Genomic DNA, 16,919 nt, shown 5'->3' with positions numbered 1-16,919 from the left:
AAATAAGTAAATCAAGACCCAACTCACGCACGCACTTAAAAATAATAAAGGAACCATTCCTAAAAGTACAACGGGTTATTAATTCATAATTAAACATAATTCCCCGTAAATATACAGCGAACTAATGACACTAAAATGTACAATACAAAGAGGTTCGACCAAAATAAAGGAAGTTCACGTCGGCATCAAAGAAACCGACTAACGACCGTGCCAGCCGGCGTACCGAACTAAATTAATTAATTAACTAATTAAAATCCATTACAAATAATTAACGTCGTCGATAAAATTGAACGCAATCGATAACGTAAGCGAAAACAAAGAGTTGGACCGACTCGGATAGACCCGATAAATAAGTGAACTTTAAATTAATTGGCATTAGTAGAAAATGTGAGAAAGGCTCGTTTTATTACTGTTGTGGAATATTGTTTTCGATTTTATTGTAACGGGTAAGGCTAAATCTTATTATAACTACAAGTGCTGAAGTTTCAATTGATTGATGTTGAATACCATTTTAGAAGTACCCAGAAAAAGTTGAAACCCCGCAAGATATAGATATAATATTTCACAGGCAAAGCTAATTCTTGAGTATATGTAGATAAATTATTCTTTATACTTCTATTCGCTTTATTAAAACTGAATTTCAAAGCTATAATATATCGATTTGAAATATCAGTTCTATGTACGTTTTATATGTAGAAATGACGTATTTACTCTCACTCCTAAAATTTGATTCGCTTCATCTAATCGTATTGTTACCTTTTATGACAAAATAAAAAAAATACGTATCTAATATGTTTTCATTACATAACAGACCGTCATCATCCCTATTTGAAACACTATTTCTATAAGTAGTTCTAGCCATTTAATAATTACAATGCTCACGAATCAATATCATCTCGATAGTCCATAATAAATGCGATTAGTACAAAAAAGTGTTGGTGTATGTCATTTTATTTTTCTATATCCATTCTACTCGGGGGACTTACCTGTTGATTCAGCTAGAAACGTGCCGTCATTTACGTGATCTGCATGAGAGGATACGAGGGATCGAACATGCTGTAGCCGGCATAAATAATCCTCATTATAATTAATCAGCTATATGTTAAAATACAACATTCATTTTAAAGTAGAGCTACTTTTCCGATAAAGTTTGTTGGAACGAACGTACGAAAGTATTTATTGTGAAAAATGTTTTATAAGGTATGTGTATTTGTCGAGTTGTTTTTTTATACAATGTAAAACAATATTAATGCTTTTACCTAATAAGCCGTATTTACATTTAACTAAACATTAAACATATGGAGTAAAACAAACAGGGATCTATTTTTAAAACCACTCGTAACTCATTAGCGACCAATGCAATAATGTTCGACATTCACTCTGCGCTTTATTTACAAAGACATAATTGTTTTTAACTTATATATACCTATACATATAAATAAATTAGGCCTTGTACACGTCAATATAATTACAACAAAACTCTTTAAGTATAAAATAAACCAGTTATTAATGAGGAAATCTCAAAATGAGAGTCATTTAATTTAATTAACGTTTTTATTTTGCTGACGTACCTATTGAATAAAGAATATCTCTGTAAACATGTCAGGACAATAATAGTCCGCCATTATAGTTTGTCGAAAACTAACCTTAATTTCGATTCCCAAATATCTATTTCGTTAATTATCAGCGTACACTTAATATCCAATATTTTACGAAATGGGTTTTTAATAATAGGACAGGCAAATGAAAAGCCCTCAATAATATTGGAAGACAAGCTTAAACTTTTACCGAACAACGCTTAAATTCTTCGAGAAACTTGTTCAAAAGTGCTTACAACCGTTACTTTAATAATACGCGTTAATTGTAATTGATAACGTATTCGATTCTACATCGTAATCGTAACATGAATCGAGACGATTCGGCGCCCGTAATTTCACCCATTACGTGAACTCACAAATTTATAATTTGCGTGTCACGACATGCTATTAAACGATTCTATTTCTTATGTCATTGATACAAAGAGTGGTTATTGGGTAAGTTATAAAAATAATGACTGTATGTATACGTGATACACCTAATCACACGAAATTTTTAATTAAGAATAATGTAGCGTTGAATGTAAAATGTTTAGAATAGCGGCCCGATTCGATTATTACCTATGACGAATTGCTCATTGTGGTGCCATATTGGGAATTATGTTCGCTTGATTTTAGTGTTTGAAGCTTAGCATATGGACTTTAATACATTTTCCTTTTATACCAATTTTTGCTTTGTTCTGTAGCAACATTTCAGTGTGCTCTTCATGGAATTGCAATCAGGTCGGACTTTGAACCTTGCCTGTCTGCCTAAAGGTTCATAATCCATTTTCCAACTTTTCCGAAAGCTGTCGTTTTGTTTCGTTTTTACAGCAATTTTTGTTAACATGAACAACATCAAACTATCCATATTTTTATGACATACGAGGGGAGGACGTAACTCCCACTTTTTAGAATCAAACTCACTATTACAAATTAAGGAATAAGCTTTCTATTTCTCTTATTCTATTAGGATCCTAAAATTAATGAAGTTGGCACAATATTGAGCTGTATTAAAGAGTTGTTAGCCTTACTAACTTAAACATTTACAAATGAGAACCTTAAATCTATACTCTTTACTCATAATTGTATGAAGCTGAAGAGTTTGTTTTTTCTTTAGACGTGCTAATCTCCGCAACTACAGGTCCGACTTGAATATTTCTTTTTGAGTTCTATAGTGCATTTATGAAGGAAGGCTAAAAGCTATAAAATATCACGCTACGACCAATAGAAACCGTGCAGAGCTGGTGAAACCGCGCGACAATAGCAATAGGGTATTATATAACCGGAAAAGGAAAAATAAGTATTAAGCATTCTTAAAATACAATTAGAAATCATTTACGAATATCACAAACACACTTACCACCTATACTTAACCCGAAAAACAATAATAAAAACGAACACTGCGATAATAATTCGGAAACTACCTAATAACGGGTCAAATTTTTAGTGTTCTTTTCAATTTGCATATTATAGTTAGCATGAGAGCTTCGCATTACCATTGTAAACGCAAATCTGATATTAGTGGATCATTTTCAGAAGGAAACTATTACCTGATCGTAGATCGTTGCTACGTACTTTGATAAGCAAAACTTTGGTAACCATTTTAATAAATAGCTACTGAATAAATCAGTGGATTGTATTAAATTAGGAAGTTAACACGTGTTTTGTTTATAAAGGTGTCGATGCGGTTGTTCTAAATTAAAGCAAATTTTAAACCCCAGTGAAATATATATAATCATCATCATCAATAGCCTATTAACACATTGAACACCATGGTGGTCACCGGTGACCGACGTTAGAGGAGGATTTGCCTTCGACAGTTTTCTATTGGCAGTCAAAGACTTAATGGCCACTATTGAACAAAGGCTCTTTTCACACGGAGAAGGTTTTAGCATTAATCGCCACGCTTGCTCAATGCGGGTTAGTGGATTGGATGGCATTAAGTATTTGTGAGCGAACCGACAGATCAACGTCATCACCCCATGGCCACCAATCAGAGCGCCTTTACCTTACGCGCTTTCGTTTCGCAAACTCATACTAAGCCCTTTGAATCTTTGGCCGAAACTAAAAACGAACTCAAAACCACTTGTTCAGTTGTCGGACTTACAACCACTTGGGGAACAAAACGCCATCATTCTATGTAATTAGGCTAGACAAAATTAGTTTGTGTTGTCAGTACTATAATCTTTGTATAAATCTAGCTTTAAATTGAGGCTGAATTAATTTAAATGGGTCCGCGATAAGGATCCAAATGTAAAACAGAAACATTAATGTTTTATGGTTCATTTTATTATTGTTTGCCTCATTAGTCCAGTGGTTGTTACTGTGGTAGCTGAGCATGAGACTCTAGATTTGATTTTAAAGTTTGCAGAACTCTGTTGTTTACAGGAAAGCGAAGTTTGATTCTCAACTCACACATTTTTATGTGAGACAAGCTCACCACAACCTCCCAAAACTCTTGTAAGCCAGGATCTACAGTAGATACAACCATGAAAACACCGGAACACTCACACTTATCACACATTTGTCTAGTTTTTATTGTTATGCATCATTATCAGCCACAAACCAATGACTTCCAATGACTTCCCAATAGGCCAGTTGGAAGCATTCTGCATTCAACGGCTCCCTGTGACCTTAATCCATACCTAGACATACATGTAACGCATATCTAATAGGTTCTATAGTCTCTACGAATTATAAAATATCATAGCGATAAATCTGAACTTCTAAATCACCTCTAACCTATCCTGTAACATAGTACTACACACATATAATTGTCAAATTGATCCAAAAATGTTGATTGGTAACATTTGGTTTCAAGTCTTACCTCTCTACTCCGATACAAATGTACGAGTAGCATCTAAGCTTAATGTATTTGTGTAGATGCCAATCTCAGTTAGTCAGCATCTGGTTACCGGCTAACTAAGGACTGTCAATGTCAATCGAGAACCAGACAAAACATAACACTGATTCATTAGGCCTATCTTAGACCCCAATTGTAGACGAATAGTGTAAGGCAAATGAATTCAGAAGTAGATTTGTTCGTTGACTTTTTAAATCATAACTAAAACTATATATATATATATATATATATATATAAGATTAGGGTATTAATTAAGGCTATTTAATCAGGCGTTTTGCTTCCACAGAGGTATCTAGAAATGCTAGGTCTTTTTGGGTCCCGCGTAGTAAATTATCAGAAGACCAAGAAGTACGGCTCTGTGATAAACCTGCACTTTTTAAACTGCGATCTCTAACCCGTCTGCTAAACGTTTATATGACAAAATCCATACGTAGAGAAGATTCATATTCCAGTTGTGAACTGTTGACGATTGATTAGTACACGATCAAACACTGGAAGTTCTATAGACTCTTCAATAGTCCGTAGACTACGTAAGCAAGTATTAGTAGTAGGTCACTAGATAATAACACAAAATTACCGTATCGTGTGACGAACGAAAAAACGTATTACATTTTAGGTAAAAGCCACTGTTGCTCGTAAAACTAACAATGATAAAGACCCTAAATAAAAGCCTATTACTTTAGTAGAAAGTAGCAAGTAAAACGTTTAATCGCCATAGCAAATTTGTTAAAAGAAAAAGTAGAAAAACATAACACGTAACTCAAGTCATACAGACATACACAGAGACACGCAAACTTTAATTGCTTCTAATTAATTTATTACATGTATTAAACAATTAAGCGTGCGGTATCTTGATGTATTGTTATCGAATTTAGGACGCCATAGCTACGGACGACTCTGACCAATTGACTTATCTTTGTAAGCTAATTAATGGGTGCACTCATCACGCGATGTGCTCTAATTGGACGTCGAAAACAGACGTCATTTCGTTATTACTTTTCCATTTTATAAAAAGGATACGTTTGATGGCTGATAGGGCATGTCAATTGGCGGGATCATTGCGATAATTTGATGTATAAACTCTAATTGAATGAGTCAAAGTGAGGAGAGAATCATCAATTTATACTGACTTGTCTTTAGCTGGGATAAGCCAAATACAGTTTAATAATGGATAACTATAAATTCAAGACCTAACCTCCACCTCGTACTATCCTCCAGAATTATATTGCGGTACTTTCATAATATGTCAAACGACTAAAAGAAAATGAGACAATATTGAATCACAAATGACCGCGTACGACTGCACTGATGAGCTATTTCCTTAACAAATCAACTTACTTAGATACAAAGAGGTATGTACACAAAGGAAAACAATCAGAACATCGGATATGATTTGTATTACATTAACTAGCTCCCCTAAAAATCCCCCGTAAACTTATTTCGTGCTGTAATAAGATTGCCGGAACAACACTATGTTTCACGTACATAACAAAACGAAATTAGAAATCGTCTGAGTTACGAACACCGGTAAATGGTGAAACGATTGCCAATTTACCAACCCTACCCTGTCTTAATTGACGCAGACTACTCCTTAAACTAACGGGGGTAGATAGCGAAAGTAATTTGTCATCGGTTAGCTAAGCATGGTGGGGGGAGGGCGCACTCGCGGGCCAACCTCCGCGAAGGTAGCACGTCTCCACACTAATGACATCCCGCATAATTAGGAACCGCCACCATCTACTAATTACATAAATTGCCCACTAAACTTGGCTATAATTTTGCTTCGCGTTTAAACGGGGTAACTGCTTGAGAGTTGGTACGGACTGGTTTATATTATTACAATGTGATATATACAGATTTATAAACATATGTATGTGTTGGTAATCCAGTTTTGTTCGATATTGAACTGGTTACACGCAAGTAGGATCTAGTGTTGCAGGTATTAAATTGTAGAATGTATTATGTGGCAGCGACAATAGATTACGCTACCTGTATCGCTGGCAGTACACTGCGGGCGCAACTTAGGTACGCACCCGGATCCGACTTGCGGGAATTTGCCGCAATGATTACACTCGATTGACTCCTAATTCCCTTGCGGGCCTGTGGGATAGACACTTACTTATTAAGAAGGTTCTCAAACATCTTGACTTTTAGTAAAATACTTTTGACCATGCATAATGCACTGTGTGACTGGCACACAATGTAAAAAACAGACATTTCTCTGTCATTAGGTGTTATTGAGCCATACGTGACTTTTGAACACCATCTTATTGTTAAGTAGTTAAGTCTTTCTACGGAACTAGAAACCATTGGTCCTCTCAAACCAAACTTGAACCTAAATCATGTTTCAATCTTTTTATTAAAAAGGACATATGCATTATTAGTTGCAAGCTAATTAAAACAAGCAAGTCTAACTTATCCCAAAAGAATTTTTGAATTGAGAACATTTTTTTTCTTCAGTTACTAAATAACATTTATTACCACAGATCAACCAACTATCAGCCAGTCATCGAGCAACGTAGTGGACGGTATCAACTTGGAAGACATCAAGGAATTCGCTAAGGCCTTCAAACTTCGGCGACTTGGCCTAGGCCTCACTCAGACCCAAGTCGGACAGGCCTTGTCCGTCACTGAAGGGCCTGCCTACAGTCAAAGCGCAATTTGCAGGTACAGTCTAGTTTAACATCTCTATTAAGTGTTGCCTCTAGTGAGAATAGATCTATAGGTTGCCTTATAATACTATTTTTGTTGCTGGACACGAAGTGGTGCACCCAAGAGACCATAAATAGTTTGTCACTACAAGCAGCAATTAAAAATCCCGTAACATTTCCAAAGTGTAATTAATATACTGTCTGTAACGGTATCTTGCAATATGTATACGTGTTCCATTTTACAATCTTCCTTTTATTCTGTACACACGCTAAAATCACCTTTATGTATGTATAAAGTCCAGCAACTTACATACAGATATACTCTATTGTTCTCTCTACGATCAATTCTGAATACATATTTAAATTAAATCCAAACTTCAAGGAAACCGTTACGGCTACTTCAAAGATATAGAACACACGACCACAGCTTAAAAATTAATGTTGCCACTTAATTGTTGTTGTTAATACAGTGTCTAATTAATCAAAGAAGAAGAAAAAATAATATAAAAAAAAACGATCTGATGATATCTTACTTGTAACCGAAGGAGATAAAGTCGCACGCTTGTCAAAATAATGTGACCGTTTGCTGGCAACATCGTGGGGCTGACAAAAAAAGGTTCAAGAATCGTTTTTATAAATGTCGTCACGCAGGCCGGCGCTCGGTTATCATTCCAACTTTTTAATATCGTTAATTGAAGTGATTTGTAAAACAGCATGACTCCTTTCATTGCTTACAATTCGTTTAATTAATTACCATTCGGGTGGCTTCCGTTCCGCTCACTGTGTCGTGGCTTACACCATTTTTTACTCGGCTAGGCGCGGACGCGTGCTTCCTAATTATTTTTTTCTATTATTACGAATTGATTCGTGTTCTTTCTAGGTTGATATCTACTGTTTCTTTTCACATTTAGGTAGTAAAGTTTTCATGTGTTATGGAATAGTTAAAGTCTAACATTACTCAAATGAAATCTTACTCAAATCTTTACGAATCACGATTTTCTTCTACACATCTCTTTGAGGAAAGACCACCAATTTAACACAAAAAGTATAAGCTCTCTATAGCTCTCAATTACATCTACTTTTATGAAGTCATGCGAACACGATCACACGTGAAACTAAACCTGAAACACAGAAACACGAACTTTCTTAATTGTTGATCTTGTATGTTGCAATTACATCATATTAAATTAATTACTTTATTTCAAAATTACTACAACATACAGACAATTATACTGGTTTGACGGCCGATCGAAGTTGGAAATAATATTTTTCTCGAGTTACCTTATACTACGTAAATCGACAAATTAATCACGCTTCAGCACAGCTTTACGCTCATAATGTTTAATTGAATCAAATCACTCGAAACAACGTTGCCCGTGAACAAATCGAATTTCGATGCAAAACGGAATGCGACCGGCACAAGCCGAAGGAAATTTCAATTCCGAGCCACCCCCGACGACCTCCTTCGTATAATAAAATCATTAATCGTTACTTCTGTTCCAGTTAATTAATTATCTTGCCGTAATTACTTTTTTCGTGTAATTAAAAAGAGTAGAATTCCCCTGTCTTTGTTCTGTCGTGATTTCATTTCCCATTAATTTTTCTTTCGTCTCCCTCCAATTTGGTGTCGTGACGTCGCTACATGGTAGTTACCCCTTTCATTATACTGGACTTAATTAATTTGCATTTTAATTAAAACATATTATTGTTTTTGAGAAAAGAATTCCATTTAGTGTTACTCGTTCCATCTCACTGGAGCTTTTTGTTACCGAGTTCACAATGGGCTAAAGTCAACAAAATTCTTTTTAATCATTTTCACAAACTCAAGGCGTTTAGCTACCCAAATCTAATTTAACCAAAGAATCCTATAAAAACATTTCGGAATTGTAAAAGCAATAAAACTTTTTGGCCTCGACCAAAAGTGTCAACATCGTGAATCACGGTTGATGAACCGTTTATTAAAGCGATATTATTTAAAATTTGTTTCAAATATACCATATTGATCTGTTTTGAACACAATCAGGCGCATGGTCATTGCCACTTGGAACGATGTCAATAACAAAATATTGAATTAACCATTAACCCCGGTGCGAGTGCATTACAATTTCATATGAAGTACAATGCGTCAGGGCATCTCGTAGCAGCATAATATTAAAGTTAAATAACCAATAAATAACGCATCCACGTCCTAAACTGGATAAATCCCGAATAATATCGTTATGAATATTTTATTTCCTTTTCAAATGATATTGATCAAGAGAGCGTGTCCGTATGTTTGCCCCATGCATTGTCTACAATGTATCGTAAGATCTACCACTTGTGTAGCGACATGATAGCGTGCGACTTTGTTCTTAATCTTTCTAGATTTGTGAGATGTAGTGATGTTGCTCCCGTTCACTGCGGCGGAGCACCGTCACCGTCACTGGATACGACATAATCTAACATAATATTTGTTACCGTCCCCAGTGCCCTGGCTTCGCAGATGCTAGCAGCTCAGCTGTCTTCACAACAACAAAACATGTATGTGTTTTGTTTTTTATCCCTACACACAATATCTCCAAATTTATCTTCATCATCCTGCATCCACTTGCATGCGAATAGAATTAAATCAGTAGAAACATTTTCATAATGGTGCTAAGATAGTGGAGATAAATTCGTAGATACTTAACATACATTAAGTACACGCTTTGGCTCACTTATATCGGCCGAGTCCACACGCAGAATGTCTTTAAATCAAAATGTTTCAACGCTGTTTAATGTAATCTTATCTCGATCGGCGATCCGTGCATACCTTTTGAATGTATGCCGTATATAATTATTTGTAATTACCGGTTTTGACGTTCTTTCTTTTCCTTTTCACACGTGTACGGTATTTGCATTCGGGTAATTACAGCGAAGGCGCCATACATCATACGGCCGAGTTACATTTTGATGTTAAGACAAACGCGCTACACTAATGCGCCGGCTACCAAACCATGTCGATTCGACACTATGAGTAATCGCTGTGAGAACTTTATCACTTTTATTATTTGTAACATCTCGATGAGTAATATCTAACTTTCCATCTAATATAGCATGATGTATTATTTTCATTACTCTTATTTTTATTAATATTCATTTTGCGCAATTCAAAGCCAGGGCATTGGCATACGTTACGAGTACCTTTCGTTTCCAACTGAATTCGTTGTTTTATTGTTACCTTGTTCGGTATTAATCAAACTGATTACCTCGGCAGACTAAATTGCCTATTGTTTTTTTCTCTCTCTAAAATCGTTAACGCAATGTCAATGTCCTGTGTTTATGCCTCTGTTAATTTGGATCGGGTAAAGAGTAACATCGCGTTCTGTAAAGGTGCTTCGCGGTAGATTTTCATTTGACCGGTGCTCGCATAGCAAAGTCTAACATTACATTTATGTTCGATACAGATTTGAGAAATTGGATATAACACCAAAAAGTGCGCAGAAAATCAAACCGGTGCTCGAACGTTGGATGAAGGAAGCTGAAGAGAGGTAAATATTTGTTTGAGTGAGTTATGTTCGTGGTAATGTGCTACACCGTGTTCGTGAAACATTTGGCCTATAATGCTTAGCAACGTTGTGAAAGACATTTCTCAAATCTGGACTAACTAATGCTTTACGGGCTAGGCTTTATGTTTATTTGGATCCCGCTGTACGACTAACATCTAACACTCACCGTTACCCAAAGTTAGGAATAACTAATTTCTTCTCGTCTATTCCTGAAATTAGTTGTTCCTAATTTAGGTGTTCATCTCCGACGGGTTTAACACTGGCTTTATCATGCATGTTTAGTTCTTATGGTGCGGTTGTTTAGTTTGGTCGTATTATTATTGTATTTGATTAGTTTTATACGGCTTCTTTATGTTTGTCATCGATTAGGTATCACCATAGTTTTAATGGTTTTCGTTTTAGTCGTAAGTTTCATCAGTCTACTGTCCAAAACTATTTGTCCTTAATTTGTTTTCAACTTTCTAAAGCAATATGTATGTCCTAAATTAAGAAAATGAGTGTAACACACCTAGATTATACCAAAATCGTCAATGTCAATTAAGTTAACGGCCTTTGTAAGCCATGAATCACTTCTGGGAACGTTTAAGGAGGTGGTGGACTTAGGAAAATGTTGTGTAATATCATAAGACTGTTCTTTCGTTATGAATGGAAAATTAAAATTTTCTATTCAACGATCTAATAATCCTCTGGTAACTTACCAGTCCCAATTTTTATATGGTTAAAAACTAATTTGATGCCACCAACAATTTAGAATTCATGCCTCCAATGAAGTTACTCAGGATCTGAACAAAACAATAACATCGACGACGTAAGAGCATAAAATGAATAAGAACCAGAAATATTTGAATAAACTCAACAAAGCTTATCTAACAAAGAACATCATGAACGAAATGAAGACAACACTTAACCAATCAACGAACCCCTTTTTTCCATAACATTTCGAACTAAACCAGGTGTCACTTAAGTCTTTAACCACGACATAATGACGCCATAAGATGTCCCAACAGGATCTATCGATCGACATTTTGCATCATTAAAATGCATTATCTGGATGCAACGTTTCGGTTTAACATTGCAAATGGGTGCATTGAATTTGCAATCGGTCCCTCTTGGTGGTAATTTTTAACGACCGCCTCTGTTGGCGATAGTCCTTGAATTAATTCCGCTGTAACTTGGGGTATCTCGTTAATTTATTATTAAGAACTAGGTACATCTATTATTGTGTGCTCAGTTGTTATAAATGGAGCTGAAACGAACAATTAATGTCGGAAGCGAAGTACTGCTGTCGAATGAACTAGATTGGCAGCCTTCGTCTATTTTTGTAATGAGGGCAAAAGTTAAAAAGTAGCTATACTTACGGATCAAGAAGACTAATAAGGATGATGACGGGGTATGAAAATTAAAAATCTATTTAGTCCGTCAGTTAAAGTTGAAAAAATTTTAGATACTTACGTATTTTTTATTTTGTCATATAAGATAACAATACTTAGATAAAACGCTTAGGAGTGGGAGCAAATACGTCATTTCTATGTATAAAATGTACCTAGAAGTAACGTCGTCGTAATCGCAGTTGTTAGGAAGTATTTGATTCCGAAGAAAAATGTCTTATATTTTAAAATAATTTACAAACAACAAGACGGACATTAAAATAAAAATTAGTCATCTACCCCATTGAAAATCTCTGTCATTTTATAAAGAATTGATAATGACAGAACTAGTATTGAAAGCGTCTTAAAATTGGGTAGCGTTTGAGTATTCGGACAAAAGACACGTACTCTAAATCGTTGAATAAATATGCCAACCCCGTTAATAGGTGACATAGATTCTAATAAATACATAAGTCATGGAAAATAAATAAGAGAATGCATGTATGTAAGATAATTCAAATGACATTGGCATTATGAAACCAGAGCAAGGCTTATTATTACCATCAGCCGTTCGATATTAAGTTTATTATGATTGTCGATACATAAGTTTACATAAGTAATCGTTATTGACACGTATTAGGGTTCAGTCATTTTTGCATCAACAGATTATGAAGCTAATCTTCTACTCCATAAGATTTATATTCGTGATTTTATACAGCATGCCATTTCAAACTTTTTAGACTCATAAACCAATAATGCTTTCGCTTCTATTACGAAAAAAACGTTCGTCGAATTAATTCGAGATTCGGTTAGCGTTGTTTTCGCAAGCTTATGTATAATGCACCTACAACTTCATTCTAGATCTTTATTATTCTATTACAGTGTGGGTAAAATATACTTCTCATTATTTTTTACCCAAACATCGTCCTTACCCCAGCAGTTATAAGGATCACAATAAATAACCAACACTAACGCCTGCTTTATCACCTTTCCTAATCACTTAGCACAAAACAGGGACAATTTACACAAGGACCGGTCGAATTATAAGTTCTTGCAGCAGCTCATTGAAAACTGTGTTCTAATACGATGTGCTAAAGTTTATTATTCCGATCATTACAGGTATGCTTCTGGACAGAATCATCTGACGGACTTTATAGGCATGGAGCCAAGCAAGAAAAGAAAACGACGAACCTCATTCACTCCTCAGGCTTTGGAACTACTTAACGCGCATTTCGAAAGGAACACACATCCTTCTGGTGAGTTCAAAAATATTTCTTTTAATACTGTCTTCTTGCTGCAGCCTGTCCATAGTCATCGACTTCTGAAGATTTCTACTGGTTTCGGGTCACAGAGTTACTCTTTTTCATGAGCAGTCATCCACGCCTGACTCGCCTTGGGCCAGAGGGAGTCAGACTCTTACTGATTATTACTTGATTACCGCCCCATTCCTACTCCTATTTAAAATCAAAAACTATCTTCTTTCTTCAACCCGTAGGTAGTCCGCAGCTCCGGTGTATACAGTCGTTATTTTTATAAGCTATCTTCTAGAACTCTTCTGATACGTCGTCTATCTGAGACTCTTTTAGTGAGTAAATTCCAACTGCAGAAGATTTTGCTCTATACAATTGAAACCTTAAATATAACACAAATTACGGCAATTACGACATAATATATCACCTTGTAACAAAGGAAAACTACATAATTAGATCTAATGTGACAACCTTACCTTGAGCTGCAAAAACTGATGCTATTGTTATATTTTTTCAGGCACTGAAATCACTGGACTGGCACATCAGCTCGGCTATGAACGCGAGGTCATCAGAATATGGTTCTGCAACAAACGACAAGCTCTCAAGAACACCGTCAGAATGATGTCCAAAGGCATGGTGTAAACACCAATAACACCCTGTACACAAGTGCGAATTTTGGACCCAGTCCACAAGTCCATTAAAAAAGGTCCATCGTATTAGTTTGTAAACCAGCAAATGGACACTGAATTCTATCCAATCTTTTCCATTTGTGTACAGGCAAAGAAGACGACAGTTACTTTAGTGATGGGGTGCGACAATGTTATCGATATCGATGGTTTCGCTTTAACATCTGCACGTAGATTCGTGATCTCGTCTCGATATTCAAATTAATTTATAATTTGCATCGATAGTGTCTTATTTATAAAGGCGAATGTTTCTTTTTGGTTTGTATTGATGAAAAGTCTGGCCTTACCGCAATCTTTATGCGATTCCAGCCAATATGAAACATGGAAAGTAGATAATAGTATTAAGTGTAACGTAAATGTATTATAAAACAAATTTCGACTGAAATATTCGTCTCGATGTAGTTTACAATGATATGAATGGAATGTCGTAGCGATTAATGTAGGTGTTTACTAGTACAAAGTAATGAAATTGAATTGTCGAAATCACTTTACCATTTCCAATGTTTCCCATTTTCATTATTTGTATTTTAAAACTAAATGGATTATTCATGAAGGCTAAACAAACAATGTTAATGAAATAGTAACGTTTACTCTTTTCTTAAAGCATCAGTGTAGCGAAACTCACGAAGATGGCAACTTATGTTTGATACATGAAGAAATAGTGTAGCTTCCAGGTTTTCTTTTGTAAAAAGATTGCATTTTGTAAATAAGTACAATGTGTTTAGTTTTCATCATTGACAATGTAATGTAGCTGATACATTAATTTATTAAAAATACTCTGAGTTGTTTCGTTCTATTAGCGAATGTTGCACTTTTAGATTTAAGACTAATATCGATATTATGAAAGTAGTTAAAATGTGTCGTCAATCTTAGTACAGCCTACTAAGATTTTTTTATTAATCTATAGTAGGTTTTTGTTGATAGATAGGTATAAAACGATATGTATAGATTAATTAAATATAATTATTATCTAATATTGCCGTAAATTGTAAATATTGTTTTCGTAATATGATTTTAATGAAATGTATTATTAGTTTTATGTATTAAGTATAATTTCATAGCTTTTTAAAAAAGTTTTATTGTAATTAGGCAGTATTCAAGTTGGATTTTGTGGCGATATTAACGTTATTACTTTGATTTTATCATCCAGCAGTTTGTTTATAATTGGAATAGTTAATATTCACGTTTTCATAGAAATACAAGTAACAGGGGGTCTTGAATTTAAATGTTAGATGATTTTACAGTGCATATTTCTCGTACGTTGACTGTTAAACTAATAAAATTGCCTCGCATTTGGAAATGTAGATTTTGAAGAGTATACTTATGATATGTAGATTTTCCAAAAATACTAAAATTTGACGTTATATATAATTATGTTTTAAGAAATAAATGCGTGCGAGAAATATGCTGAAATAAAATTTTATAAGTAAATAATGTATCGTCGAAGAAACACAACATTTTAGATATTGTTAAAATAGAATACTTACTCGGTGTTTCTATTTGGTGTGCGCACGTAATGTTTAAAATAATGTTGTCCTAAACAAAAACAAAATTCGATTATTTTGCAATTGTGTCGTTGCATTATAATATCACCACGTCTCCGGAGACAGGTGCCTTATCGATATTTCGGAATACAAAATTTAAAAAAAACCGTGATATTTGCTGTTTCTTTCCAAAAGTTTGGTGGTTGACTAGGTATAAAAAAGAATCCTTTTGAAAAGTATACTTTGTATAACATTAATATACTTCCAAAAATCGTACCTCTCGCAAAATATCACATACCTATGTAAATAATTTAGTTAGATAGTTTTCAAATAAAGACCTGCTGTTAACTGTATTACCAATAGTAATAAGGCTGTAATTGTAATATTGTATGTTAATGACCAATGAAAACCAACTTGTGATCATTAATATTTGTACTGTTACCTACTACTTAACAAGAGTCGTTAAAAAAAATAATATTATAAAAATTGAACATATTTTTCGGCTGTTGAAAAATTGTAAATACAATATTAAGGATAATAAAACTATTTGGATTAATATTTAGGAACAAAGGGAAAAAATATTATCAAAATTTATATTTTCAAAAATATTACAAATGCAAAAATGCGTATTTAAAAAAAGGGATGTTTGGCCATAAACTAAAAAATCATATTCACGGAAAGGGTTTTTTATCGACTTAAGCACACCACAACACTACACAAGCCACGATCAGTAAGGTAAACAGTGACTAAAAATTGTGCGATGCGATGTTGCACGTAATCAGTACTTATAATAAAGGAGTCAGGTTTCTCATTTACAAATCAAATAGTGCCCTCGTTATTGCAAGTCATTTCTTTAGGAAAATAATTCTTTACACTTTTCTAGAAGACAAACGCCATTAAAAGTCTTTTCACGTTTTTAAATGTAATAAATAAATATGTCTGCAATTGATACACATGAAAAACCTGATTCCCATCAAACATTAGCGTAATAGAATGAGCATAGAATGCTAAGTACAAATGATATAATTTAATGATAAACTGCTAGTCCCGTTAAAGGTAAATAATAATTAAAATTAAAAATAATAAATTACTATGCAAAATCGCGTTGCACCCTGGTTTTCATGATCCACATGTATCTATAATAATAATAGTAATACAATTATAAAAATCTACACATAATTTCAGCTGTAACACATATTCAAACCAAACTATAACAGTATGTAATAGTGTATTAATTTTTTCTTCCTATAATGGTACCGAACGAATGATTATGGCTGCTGGTTTATGATGAGAAGCAGAATAAAGGCAGATAACTGTTTGATTGCTTGTTTTATTCATTTTTGCATACCCCTTGTACCCTTTTACAGAGAAATACCTTATTCATTTACTTATTTAGGTATTCATAATTTAACAACGCTATAGACTTACAGTTATTAACAGGAAATCGTCTACATGTTTTTCTTTTTTAAATAACGCAAAATAAAATCTTATACAATAAATCTAACATGAAATAT

The 16,919-nt window shown here is 34.3% G+C and overlaps 1 protein-coding gene across 14 annotated transcripts in view; it reads left to right on the top strand.

The window, feature by feature from the left end:
* LOC118268866 (POU domain, class 6, transcription factor 2) overlaps positions 1-16,726 on the top strand; it is a 149,536-nt gene extending 132,810 nt beyond the window's left edge. For 10 of the 14 annotated variants that reach the window (XM_035583633.2, XM_035583632.2, XM_035583639.2 and 7 more), the window contains 5 exons: positions 6,927-7,107; positions 9,558-9,611; positions 10,517-10,600; positions 13,105-13,241; positions 13,753-16,726. In XM_035583633.2, the coding sequence (XP_035439526.1) occupies positions 6,927-7,107; positions 9,558-9,611; positions 10,517-10,600; positions 13,105-13,241; positions 13,753-13,877 (581 nt within the window). In that variant the 3' untranslated portion in view covers positions 13,878-16,726. The remainder of the gene's footprint in view (positions 1-6,926; positions 7,108-9,557; positions 9,612-10,516; positions 10,601-13,104; positions 13,242-13,752) is intronic. The other 4 variants (XM_035583635.2, XM_050702793.1, XM_035583637.2 and 1 more) reach the window with 3 other exon arrangements.
* The last annotated feature ends 193 nt before the right edge of the window (positions 16,727-16,919 follow it).

Source organism: Spodoptera frugiperda, chromosome 2 (genome assembly GCF_023101765.2).
Source record: "Spodoptera frugiperda isolate SF20-4 chromosome 2, AGI-APGP_CSIRO_Sfru_2.0, whole genome shotgun sequence".
Classification (NCBI taxonomy): Eukaryota; Metazoa; Arthropoda; class Insecta; order Lepidoptera; family Noctuidae; genus Spodoptera; species Spodoptera frugiperda.
The sequence above is the reverse complement of the archived record's forward strand: the minus strand, read 5'-3'. Positions and strand labels throughout refer to the sequence as shown.